General features: G+C 35.3%; 1 protein-coding gene across 1 annotated transcript; it reads left to right on the top strand.

Moving 5' to 3' along the window:
- Positions 1-359: 359 nt before the first annotated feature.
- On the top strand, positions 360-7327 carry LOC120527366 (alpha-1-antiproteinase-like). Its single transcript, XM_039750702.1, has 4 exons — positions 360-1069; positions 5161-5428; positions 6604-6751; positions 7097-7327. The coding sequence occupies exons 1-4, from the start codon at positions 400-402 to the stop codon at positions 7286-7288; spliced, it is 1278 nt and encodes a 425-aa protein (XP_039606636.1). The 5' UTR covers positions 360-399; the 3' UTR covers positions 7289-7327.
- Positions 7328-13395: the final 6068 nt, after the last annotated feature.

Below are 13395 nucleotides of genomic sequence, written 5' to 3' on the forward strand. Positions count from 1 at the left end.
GTCAATATGTGCTCTCATCTGCTCGCTCCTACACTAGCAATAATTTTACCATTTACTGACTTCATGTTTGAGAGTTTGAGCAGTCATTTTTATTTTTAAGGTAGTCAGGTAGTTTTACTTGTTTACCTGTAGTTGTAATAATCTATATATGTCTGATATAAAACACTTTGAGCAGACCACAATTAAAATGTAAAATGCATACTATATGCATGTTGTTCTGTGATTCAAGAGAGTTTAAGAAAAAAGTTCCCCCCTGAGATGACCAGAGCCTTTACTTTAACTCTCTCACATTCTTTATGTATTGTTTAATGTATTAATATATTTAGTAGACAAAAAATCTGTTTTGTTAACCATGCATATTTTAATATTTTTAATTTTAACAGAGAAGGAGGAATAAAAATGGGGAAAACCATTTATCTCTGCTTCATAGTAGCAGTGTTTTGCTGCTCTGTATTGTGTGACCACCATGGTGAACATTCAAAGCACCACCATGATAAACATCACAGTGGTCACGAGCACAAACCTCATCATGAACATCCACATAAGCATGATGAAAAGGAATTCCAGATTGCAGAACCCAATGCCTTGTTTGCCTTCAGATTATATAATAAAATAGCATCGCAAGCTGATGAAGGTTCCAAAAACCTCTTTTTTTCTCCACTGGGAATTTCTTTTGCTCTTTCAATGTTATCTGTGGGAGCGAAGGGTGAATCTCATGACCAGATGTTTGAAGGATTAGGATTCAACCGAACCGAATTAAATGAAACCTTGGTGAATGAGGCTTTTGAGCATCTTGTCAAAACCCAAGCAAAGCATGAAAATTTGGAGCTTTCAACTGGGGGTGCGGTCTTCATGGAAGATAGCTTTAAGCCAAAACCCACATTTTTGGAAGACATTAAGCATTATTATCATGCAGAAGGTTTCAATGTAAATTTCAAAAATTCAACGGAGGCCACTGCTGTAATCAATCACTATGTAGAAAAAAAAACCCACGGCAAAATTACTGATTTGGTCAAATATTTGGACCCACACACTGTAATGTATCTGCTTAGCTATATATTCTTCAAAGGTAAGACTATAATGTAATCTGATTATAATTTATTTTGTATTAAAATGCGACAAAAGCATAAATTTGTTCCTACAGCATTAGGAGTGCTGAGTATCATCCAAACTATGTGCTCAACTGAAATATCGGTATTGTGAATGATGTGTTAATGTGATGTTTCTTTAGCAAAAACAAATCTTCATCGGTTGCACAGTAGTAGTGTTGCTAACTCACAGCTCCAGGATCCTGTTTTCAAACCCCAGCATTATCAGCATTTATATGGAGCTTGAACATTCTGCTTTTGCCTGCATTTTCACATGGTAGACCAGTTTCCACATACCAAGGACATGCAGAGAAGGTTAAGGGAACTTATTTCGCTCATTGTGGGTTTATGTATGATTGCCTGGAGTTTGATCCTGCTTAGTTAGCACTTTTCCCAGGATACCGACTTGTATTAGAATAAGCTACTTTAGAAAATTGAAGAATGGGTGGATGCATATTTTTCTTTACTCCTGAAAATAGTAAGTTTTAGTATGATAAGTTTAATAGACTTATTTTTTTTTTTGCAAATGAGGCACAAGTGGTCTCAAAGAATGCACAAATTCTTTAACACATATATGCAAAAAGTCTTAGGCCATCCAACAAAATTTTTTAAAAGCAGGTTGTCTGGGCAGTATAAGTTTATTTGCTCATGAAAGCATTTTACAACATTACAGTAAATAAAAAAATTATTGTGCTTTCCAAAAACATTTTGACATCTTGTGTGATGACAGGGAAAAGCACATGTTTGATTTACAACCTTTACTCTGGGTAACCAGTTATTCCATGTATTAAATCCCACTAACAGAGGTGGTGATTAGATGGACAAGGAGTGGTAGTGGTGAAATGTAACAGGGTGTATTGGATGATAACCACAGATAGTGGGGGACCCCAAAGAGAGGTTTGATTAAGCTAACATGCTGTGGACATACTGTAAAGTCATAATTTATATCAACAAGGTTATTGTTAGTAAGCAACAGCTTACCAAGCCAGATCTTCCAAATGAAACTATCATAACAGAGTTTTAAAAAAACACGCTGGAAACGGTGAAGTGGAGATCCAAAAATTGGCTGCATTTGAGAGACAATAGTTAACTCCACAATCTTACCAGACAAAAGGAAATTCAGGTAGAGTCATCTTGTACTGAAGTGCACTCATTACACACTGTAAAGAACCCTTAAAAGAAATGGTCTTTCATGGTGGATTGTAGCCATGAAACTTAATGGAAACACAACAAACGGAACTGAACTCTGTAAAGCATACTGGATGTAATTTATCTAGGCTAGCCTTTCATCCAAAGGTGTCTGATTCTGTCAAAATAAATAGAATGTTGACTGCTAAAAAATGCAGGTTTTGATTTATTATACTGTACCTATAGTAAAATCAGTTAATGTCAAAATAACCTGCAAATACAATTAAGGCCTACCCCAGCAGAGGGGTCTGCAAATAGAACACTAACAGTATTCGAGTAGCATCCTCAGAGGCCCAACTTCAACATAAGTGAAGCTGTGGAAAAGAACAAACTCTGAAAAAGAGTAATGACAAATCCTGCAAAAAGCTTAATTTACTGCAGGGCTACTGGAAAAAATTGTGAAGTGAATTGCTTTTTTTTTAGCATTCTAAGGAATTCAACCCTTTTTAAAAACATTAATTTTGCTTTTTATTGTAACAATGTTTGTGTTTAATATTATATAGCAGGGATACTCGGCTCTGATCCTGGAGATCCACAGTGGCTACAAGTTTTTGATTTGACAAAATGTTTAATTAGAACCAATTTATTTACTACTAAAGTGATATGTTTTTTAGGGTTTAGTTTTATTTAAAGTTTGGTTACAATTCAGAACTCTTAATTGTCCATTTTAGTTTAGAACAGCTTTATTAAGGTTTTAATTATTGCTGTTTGATTTAACCAGCTATTAGTTAATTTTATTTTTCTTTCGGCTGCTTCTGTTGGGGGTTGTCACAGGGAATCAGCTTTTACCACATCTTCCAGTCCTTTACATCTTGTTCTATTATACCCATAACCTGCATGACCTCTTTCACCACATCCACATCTCTTAGGCCTTCCTCTTTTCCTCTTGCCTGGCAAGCTCTATCCTTAACATCCTTCTTCCAATATACTTAGCATCTCTCCTCTGCACATGTCCAAACCAACGCAATCTCGCCTCTCTGACTTTGTGTCCCAACTGTCCAACCTGAGCCAACCCTCTAATGTACATCACCCTCCCTTTTCTTAAAATACATATTTACCACAGCCATGCCCATCCTTTTTGCAAAATCCACCATCATCTGACCTTCATTTCTCTCCTTGATACCATATCTACCCATCACCTCCTCGTCTCCGTTTTCTTTACCAATATGTCCATTGAAATCCGCTCCAATCACTTCATCCAACTCACTCCAGAAATCTTCTTTCTCTATCGCACACACAACTTGCGGGGCATATGCACTAATATTCATCATCATGCCTCCAATTTCCAGCTTCATAATCATTACTCTATCCAACACTCTTTTCACTTCCAAAACACTCTTGACATACTGTTCCTTCAGAATAACCCCTACCCCATTTCTACTCCCATCCACACCATGATAGAAAAATTTGAATCCATCTCCAATCCACATGGCCTTACTCCCCTTCCATTTAGTCTCTTGCATGCACAATATATCAACCTTCCTTCTCTTCATCATATCTGCTAACTCTCTCCCCTTACCAGTCATACTGCCAGCATTCAAAGTTCCTACCTTCAGTTCCACTCTCTTTACCTTCCTCCTCTCCTCTGGACATGTTTCCCCCCTCTTCTTCTCCTTCTTCGGCCAACAGTAGCCCAATTTCCACCATCACCCTGTTGGCTAACAGTACTGGTGGTGGTTGTTGTTAACCCGGAACTCGACCGATCCGGTATGGAAATCTGTATTGTTGTCCGCATGTTGATCTGCTAAAAATTTAACACCGGATGCCCTTCCTGACGTAACCCTCTCCATTTTTCTGGGTTTGGGACTGGCACTATGCATCGCCTGTGGCTGGGTTAACCAGCTATTAGTCAATAATGAGGTGAAAATAACAAAAGAACTACCAGCTAACATGCTTCCATTTAAACCCGTATGCATGTATCATGAAGTTTCTGTGCTAATGCAATGTTCTGAAATATATAAGAGACAAAAGAAGGACCAAGACATACATATCTGTTCTGGAACCTAAAACACATGAAATATGTTCTCAGAAAACAAATCTACACCATGATAAAAATTTGTCTCAGAAGAATGTAAACGCTAACAAGCTATATAATTAAATATCAAGTCTCATTATCTGCTAGGTGTACAGTAGTTGGAATGAAACCCTACAGCTACTTCTGACCTCCAGAACCAGAATTGACTTACTCCTGTTTTTATGTAGCATTTTCATAATCAAAAAAACATGTACTTCCCAGATAACTCGGCCTGCTTTTTCAGTACAGAGCTGTATGAAACTGTAGCCTGTGCCAACAGCATTTAGCATAATAATGTTTAAGGTTTTTATTTATGAATGTTAACATGAGAAAACATTTTCCTTCTTGGAAAAGAAATTGGCAGAAATTCTGAAATATTTACATCATTTGGGAGAAAAAAAAATAGTTTTTTAGACAGTTACTCAATACATATGGAAAACCTGTCCACCTCTAAATATTTTTCTCCAGTATTTCTAAAAAGGAATTTCTGGAATGTTTTGTATTGGTTTATGAAGCAACTATCCTCCCTTATTTACTATAGGTAAGTTTTGCCTGTAATAGGTGTTTGTCATCATCTGAGATTTCCAGTTTTTTTTTTTTTTCTTCAACATTACTTGCACATCACTTTAAACTTGCAATAATTAAGCAATAACTAACTAAGTAATAATAATTCAGTAGTTTAGTTGCATCTTTGAATCAGTCAGAAATCCATCATTTTCTAAGCCATATGTCCATGTGCCAGTTTGTTTTAAATTTGTATTCTTATGTTTACCATTAGCGTTGATATAGCTGCTATGGAATGACCCAATTAGGTTCAATATATTGTTTTCTTTAGTTGTACATAAGTGTTAATGAATATACTACTTCTAGGAAAATGGGAAAAACCTTTTGTGAAAGAAGTAACCCGAAAACATGATTTCCACGTTAATAATGAAACTACAGTGGTAGTCGATATGATGTATAAGGATTCTTACTTTGAAAACTATGAGGACACTGATCTGGGCGCACAGGTGCTGAAACTCCCCTACAACTCTGGTACTTCTATGCTGCTTGTTAAACCCACAAAGGATATTCATCAAGTAGAAAAATTATGGTGTAAGCAACACCTGAAGAAGTGGAAAAAAAATCTGCAGAAAAGGTAAACACAGGCTGTTGTGCCAAAGGCTTTGTCTTGTGAAAATAGCTTGTTTTTTTTTAAGTTACTGTTTTATTAATGCCTTAATGAATTCATATTACAAAACATGCAGGGGTCTTGCACTCCTTTTTTTGGTTTTTTTTTTTTTTTTTTTCGTATAAAGTGGATGAGTAGATTGCCTTTCATATTCCTTTTCTTTAGATTTCATTTTTACATAAACTACACACGAATAGGTAATAACATCTCCTTGTGTTGTATGTCATCCAGTAACTCCAAGTAGACTGTGTAGCTACATCATTCCAGCTGTCATAGAATCAAAATTATTCACATACCTGTTGCATTCACTCTGCAGCAGTCTTTATCACCCTTTCATTTTGTCTAGGCACCACCTAGATTTTCAATAAGAGATTTCAGCATGTTCTATCTCTTTTGAAAAAGATCCAGATATACCAAAATTCAGCTTTAAAAATCACAACACTTATTAACAATATTTGTGCAAACATTGGTGCTACAAAGAGGCTTCCCAAGTTCACATCATTTGAATAGCAACACAAATCTTAATAGAACAAAAGCAACACAATGTGTGTGACATTTCTGTTGACATGTGTTTTGGTAAACACCCAATTAGTCTAAAATGTTTAGCCATTTAACTTTTTAGACAGCCTTGTGGTGCACCACCATAGAGGAATTAAAGTTCTTTGCATACACAGTGTATATATACTGTATTTAGAACTAACATTGGATAAATGGAGGGCTAGCACCAAAATATTTTGTATATAAAAATATTTCTGTTAACCAAATCCAATCAAAAACTTAAAACAGAATCTTGAATAATATTTGTATTTCACAGTGTAATGGGGTAAGACGGTGTTTTTTTATTTTTAACCTGCCACTTGTTTATCATTTGCCTGACCAGCTTTTTTCTTTTTTTCAATTCATTACTCTTTAATAAAAAAATAGAAAAATAACATGATTAGAGCTATTCAAAAGTTATCTTATTAAAGTTTTCACATTGGACTATTTGTACACTGTAAATTGTACAGAAGTACCTTGTTCATAGTAATGTGTTAAACAGAAACAATGAAGATGATTTTATAAAGTCCTATTGTATCCATACCTTTACAAATATGCCATAAAATGTTCAAAACAACTAACAATAATTGATTTATCTTTTACAGCCGACTAGCAATTTATGTGCCAAAATTTTCAGTGAGTTCTTCTTACTCTCTCCAAAAAGTGCTCTCTGAAATGGGAATGACAGATATATTTAGTGATAAAGCTGACCTCTCAGGTATCAGTGATGAGACAAAGCTGAAAGTATCCAAGGTAAAATACTTTGCTTATTTGATAATTTTGAACAATTATTTAGTGAACATGAATTATTAATAAAGGTTTGAGCACCTATGATTTGTCACAAAACCATTTTGTTTAAGATGTAAAAGCGTAAGAAACATGGGTGTTCAGTGGTACCAGGGTAAAGAGAGAGTGTGTAGTAAATATATACTGCAAAACAAATGTTCAACAGCTTTGTTGATGTGTCAGCCATGTGGGGATTTATATTCTACATCTCAATGTTTTGATTATGATCATTTTAAAAATCTCATTTTTGAATTTATTTCTGATATAAAATGTAACATTTAAGTAAAAAATCTGTTCTGTTTGTCTTTACAGATTGTTCACAAAGCTGTTTTGGATGTTGATGAGACAGGAAGTGAAGCAGCAGCAGGCACTGGTGCTGAAATAATCCCAATGTCACTTCCTCCTTCACTGACATTTGATAAGCCCTTCCTGCTTCTCATTCTTGACCATAATACCAAGAGCATTCTTTTCATGGGTAAAATAGTTAATCCTACAGCAAAGTGAATATGCAAATAACATCAAACATTCAGAAGTCAGATAGCCTCCTTAATTCAAAGTCTGCATTTTATGTTCACTGCGGTATTAACTGTAAAGCAGTCCCCGCAAAAGGTGTAAAGTAGTTGCAGTATCAATGGAAAATGGCATTAAAATGGAGTGTTAAAAGTCAAGAAGCTCTATTTTGGGATGCAGGTACAGTGAATCACATGTATTGACAACTCACAATTTGAAGACATTTGTGTGAACTAATCCTTGAATATTTGCCTTTTCACCTGCTTTCACCTGATGTATGTAGCATGAAATATTTCATTGTTTTAAAAGGTTACATTAAAATTCTTATAGAATAATTGATTGGTTGTGATTTATTTCTAAAAGTAAATGTGCAAATGATGCAGGCAGATATTGGTCAATATACTGTAAAGTCTAGTTATATTGTACAGAGAATGGGGAAGAAAATTAGCAAAATATGTTGTCATTCATGCCGGTTAACCTTTCAAAGTGAAACATTGCATATTCACATTTACTTAGGAGTCATTTTTCCAAATATTTTAAATGTAATACAGTATTACCATCTACTATTGTTTTTCCGTTTCAGGCTCATTGTTAAGTTCAGTTCTGCAGAGCCCCTGTAGCTGCAGATCTTTGTTTCAACCAGTTCAACAATCAGTGATATATTTTAACTCTATAATTATCACATTGTTTAAGTTGATTGCCTCAATTTTTCTTATTTTGCATTTAGAAAAATGCAATAGCATGAGCTCTATATGCATATGAACTTGAATATTTATATTTCTTTCCATATCTTTAAATTCTGTTTAGTTTTAATTATATTTTGCTCACTCTGTGGATGTCACAATCTTAATTGTATCTAAACAGTGACAGCTAATGATTTAGCTGTTCTGTCACATTTGTAATGGTGTCTGCTCAGCTGTAGTTACCAACTTGTGTGCAAGTGATGACTTAAATAACCAGAACATTAATAAAACAATCACATATTAGAAAAAAAATAATCCTTACCCATCTAAAGCAAATTCTTGTTAAAATGAAATGAAGATATTAATCGGTAAGAAAATTGGTGGCCCCATGAACTGAACTTAAGAATTAAAGTTTTATTAAAGTTTTCTTTAATAAAAAAAAGCATTCCTGAATCAAACTGAATATCAGCAAAAAAAAGCAACTTAATCCTAACGTTATAACGAATGAACTCCGAATTTTCTAAGCTTTGGTTCTGGTTGTGTGCCAGCATCTTATTTTATACATTTTTCTGGCAAACTATTTATTTTTAATGATACTCAAATACTGGAGCAGAGGCAGACAGTAGATGGCACATGCTTTTGCAGGCATAAAAATAAGTGATTTTTACCTCTTAAGTTTTGTTTTTTTGTTTTTTTTAAATGGGTTTAACTTTACATACGCAGAGTTGTTAGATTATTGTATTTGCTCACATATAAACTTAAGTTGTAATTGTAACCAGTATTATGCAAGAGACCCAGATAAAAGAAGAATGAATTTGAAATGGCATACATTCTTCTTTTATTTGAAATGGCAAGTATGTGACACTCCCTAATTTGTGAGGAAAGGAAACTCGACAATTAGACAGGGAAAATTGCACCTAGAAAACACCATAACAATCGCACAAAAGCGCGTATTCTCATCTTGACAGGAATCTTGTCCTCTTTAGTAAAGGCAGAAGTTGCCTGTCTTTTCTTTTTTTTTTTTCATCCTTGCTGAATTCCACCAATTCTTTGACGAGTCATTCAATGTAGGTTCACCTAAGTGGTATGCTACATGATTTTTAAAATAATTGCAAATTTGCCCATTCATTTGGTAGATTTGTGAGAAAAAAAAGGTTCCCCCACCCTGCTCCCTACTAGCCCCTTTCAAAGAGCATTTGGAAGTCTTTGTGAGATGTCATATATTCTGAACCAAAGAAAACAACAACAACAACAACATTTATTTATATAGCACATTTTCATACAAACAGTAGCTCAAAGTGCTTTACATATTAAAGAATAGAAAAATGAAAGACATAATTATAAAAAATAAATCAACATTAACATCGAATAAGAGTAAGGTTCAATGGCCAGGGGACAGAAAAAACAAAAAACTCCAGACGGCTGGAGAAAAAATAAAATCTGTAGGGATTCCAGACCATGAGACCGCCCAGTCCCCTCTGGGCATTCTACCTAACATAAATGAAACAGTCCTCTTTGGATTTAGGGTTCTCACGGAAGGGCTTGATGATGATGATGGTCAAGTAGACTTCTTCCTTTTAATCCGTCCATCATTGTTGGAGCATCATGAAGCTTTGAGTAGGTGGAGGTGGCGCAGGCCACCACCACAAAGAAACCGGAAAAGAAACAGAAAAGAGAGTAGGGGTCAGTACCGATTTTAGAGCCACCATGAATAGTTGTTATGATGAATTGAACATACAGAGTATCAGGATTAAGTTAAATTACGATTAAAATGAAGTTATAAAAGGCCATGTTAAAGTAATGTGTTTTCAGCAGTGTTTTAAAGTGCTCTACTGTATCAGCCTGGCGAATTCCTATTGGCAGGCTATTCCAGATTTTAGGTGCATAACAGCAGAAGGCCGCCTCACCACTTCTTTTAAGTTTTGTTCTTGGAATTCTAAGGAGACACTCATTTGAGGATCTGAGGTTACGATTTGGAATATAAGGTGTCAGACATTCCGATATATAAGATGGGGCTAGATTATTTAAGGCTTTATAAACCATAAGCAGAATTTTAAAGTCAATTCTGAATGACACAGGTAACCAGTGTAGTGACATCAAAACTGGAGAAATGTGTTCGATTTTCTTTTCCTAGTTAGGATTCTAGCAGCTGCATTCTGCACTAGTTGCAAACGATTTATATCTTTTTTGGGTAGTCCTGAGAGGAGTGCGTTACAGTAATCTAGTCGACTGAAAACAAACGCGTGAACTAATTTCTCAGCATCTTTCAGTGATAAAGAGGTCTAACTTTACTTATGTTTCTTAAGTGAAAAATGCTGTCCTAATGATCTGATTAATATGTGATTTAAAATTCAGATTACAGTCAACAATCACCCCTAAGCTTTTTACCTCCGTCTTGACTTTTAATCCTAATGTATCCAGTTTATTTCTAATAGCTTCATTGTATCCATTATTGCTAATCACTAAAATTTCAGTTTTCTCTTTATTTAACTTGAGAAAATTACTATTCATCCATTCTGAGATACAAGTCAGACATTGTGTTAGTGAATCAATAGAATCAGGGTCATCAGGTGCTATTGATAAGTACAGCTGTGTGTCATCAGCATAGCTGTGGTAGCTCACGTTGTGCCCTGAGATAATCTGACCTAACGGAAGCATGTAGATTGAGAATAACAGCGGACCCAGGATAGAGCCTTGTGGAACACCATATTGGATATCATGTGTCTTCGAGTTGTAATTCCCACAACTAACAAAATATTTTCTCCCTGTCAGGTAGGATTCAAACCAATTTAAGACACTGCCAGAGAGGCCCACCCATTGACTAAGGCGATTTCTAAGAATGTTGTGATCAATGGTGTCAAATGCAGCACTCAGATCTAAGAGGATGAGAACAGATAAATGGCCTCTGTCTGCATTTACCCGCAAGTCATTTATTACTTTAACGAGTGCCGTTTCTGTGCTGTGATTTGTTCTAAAACCTGACTGAAATTTATCAAGAATAGCATGTTTATTTAGGTGGTCATTTAACTGCATAATGACTGCCTTCTCTAGAACTTTACTTAAGAAGGGCAAGTTAGAGATGGGTCTAAAATTTTCAAGAGCTGAGGGTCAAGATTATGTTTCTTAAGTAGGGGTTTAACTACAGCAGTCTTAAGACAGTCTGGGAAGACCCCAGTATCTAGTGACGAATTTACTATGTCAAGAACATTATCAATTAGCACGCCTGATACTTCTTTGAAAAACCTTGTTGGAAGATCTTTATATATTTTTCTGTGCATAAACTGAGAATTATTTGTCACTTACACAGTATATTCTTACATTGTGTGTGTGTGTGTGTGTGTGTTAGTGTTAGATCATGTATGTATGCATATAGGTGTGCTGACTCGGTTACAGGACAGCCTCTGGACCTCCCAGAAATGCTACCAAAGGGGAGAATTAAAACAAAGTTGAGTGCAATTGTGAACAATGCTGCATAATCTCTCTCTGACACACTAACATGGAGTACTTTCAACCAACAAATTATTCAGCAGAAATTTGTCAAGAAATGCTACTGGGGCTCCTTGATACCAACAGCATTAGACCTTTTATAAAGCCTTAAGGTGATTGAAACTGCCAAGTCAGAAGTTTTTCTTTTTAATTTACTTTTTTTTAGTCATTCTGGGGTGTACAATTTTCTAGTAATTGTAAAGTATGTTCCATAAAATTGTCCACTGCTAAATAGGCTTCACATTTTCACTGAATAAATTACTTGTTTTAAGGTTTCCAAGCATGTTCTCAAATTAGTACATTTATAATCGAACTGGATAATTCAAAGGAATCTTTAAATTTGAAAGATGACATTACCATTATACAATATACAGTACTTTGGCATCAGTCTGCTATAAACCTTTCCAAGCTTTCTCACAGTACACCATGTATTCCATAAGTTTTACACTTAGTCACAGGTATTCAATATGCAGATGTTGTGCTTTTTGAACTGATGGATCTCATTGGAAATTGATTCTCAGGACTGCTTAAATATGATGAATGTGTACATAATTGTGGATTGCCTAAACCTAACAAGAAACACTTGGTGCTTGTGAAACCGATTGAGCCTTGATTGTTAAAACAAAGCTTATTCAGCTACAGTATGTCTCGATTTCATAAGCATGCTTCATGAAATTAACCATGACTCTGCACTATTATTGCTTCCTATATGGAATGTATACTTGGGACGCTTAGTGGGTCATCCCATATGCAGAAGTAACACGACAAGATATCATACAACTATGGATAGAGTTTAAAGTGAGGCAGTATGCATCAGTATTGGCAGTATTCCATTACAGTGGCTTGAGTACTTGCATTAAATGGTTGTGCACTGGCACCTTATACTCTGAACCCAACCCAGATGACTTTTTGATAACCTATATGCTTATCATGCTCAAAATAACAAGGGTACACCAACCCCCTCTTCGATAAAATATATACATACAACAAATGTGCTCAGAATGGATGTATGAAATTTACACCACATCACAATGAGGTCTAAAAAGCCAACAAAAATGAGAGTACCGGAAATGTATTCCCTTTCAAGCACTGACTACTGATATATTGAACAACTGATAAATAGCAGGTGGACTATGATGAGGGAGAATTTAAAGAATCAAAATAAAGTGACAAAACTAAAATCCTGCAAGCCTTGCAGGTTCTCCCTAACAGGCAAAGCCCCTGTCTAGCTAATTCAGTTCCTACAGCATTTTTGTCTCCTCCAAAAAACACAAACCCACTCTTTTCTCTCACTTACAATACCTTATTGCTAAAGAATCTGGCATTCAACTTTTGCTCAGCTCACACATGTCCAAGTTAAACCCTTGTAAATCTCCACTTGTAAGTACTTTCAAAGTCGTTTCTGGGCTAAGGGCACTAAAGCAAAAATCTCCACATAATGCAACCTGCTATCCCAGCAAGCTCACAGGATCCTGTACAAAAATATAAACAGTCTTCCCCAAAAACACCGTGAAAGACTTCCTGCTGCCAACCGTAGACTAATCCTTACATATGGATATGTGTGTTACAATATATATATATAAAGGTATATACACTTGTAAATAGATAAAAGGTAGAAGTGAGTGCCATTTTAGACATCTAGACGTGATTCTTCTCTACAAGCAAATAGTTTTGATATAGTGTACACACTAACTCTGTTATGCTCAGTTATTTATTGAGAAAAAAATGAACAATAGATGAAGAGTTAAAGAATAAACGACAGGTAAAATATGTAGTCAGAGACAGCAAACTCAGTCCTCAGCACTGCCATCTCTACAGGGAAATCGACATGACATTTTGACAATACATCATCATGTCACATGATCAAAACCAAAAGAAAAAATGGCTGTGAGTGCAATGAAACAAAATGGTGGTTTGAATATGTAGCCATCA

Source organism: Polypterus senegalus, chromosome 4, assembly GCF_016835505.1.
Source record: "Polypterus senegalus isolate Bchr_013 chromosome 4, ASM1683550v1, whole genome shotgun sequence".
Taxonomy (NCBI): Eukaryota; Metazoa; Chordata; class Cladistia; order Polypteriformes; family Polypteridae; genus Polypterus; species Polypterus senegalus.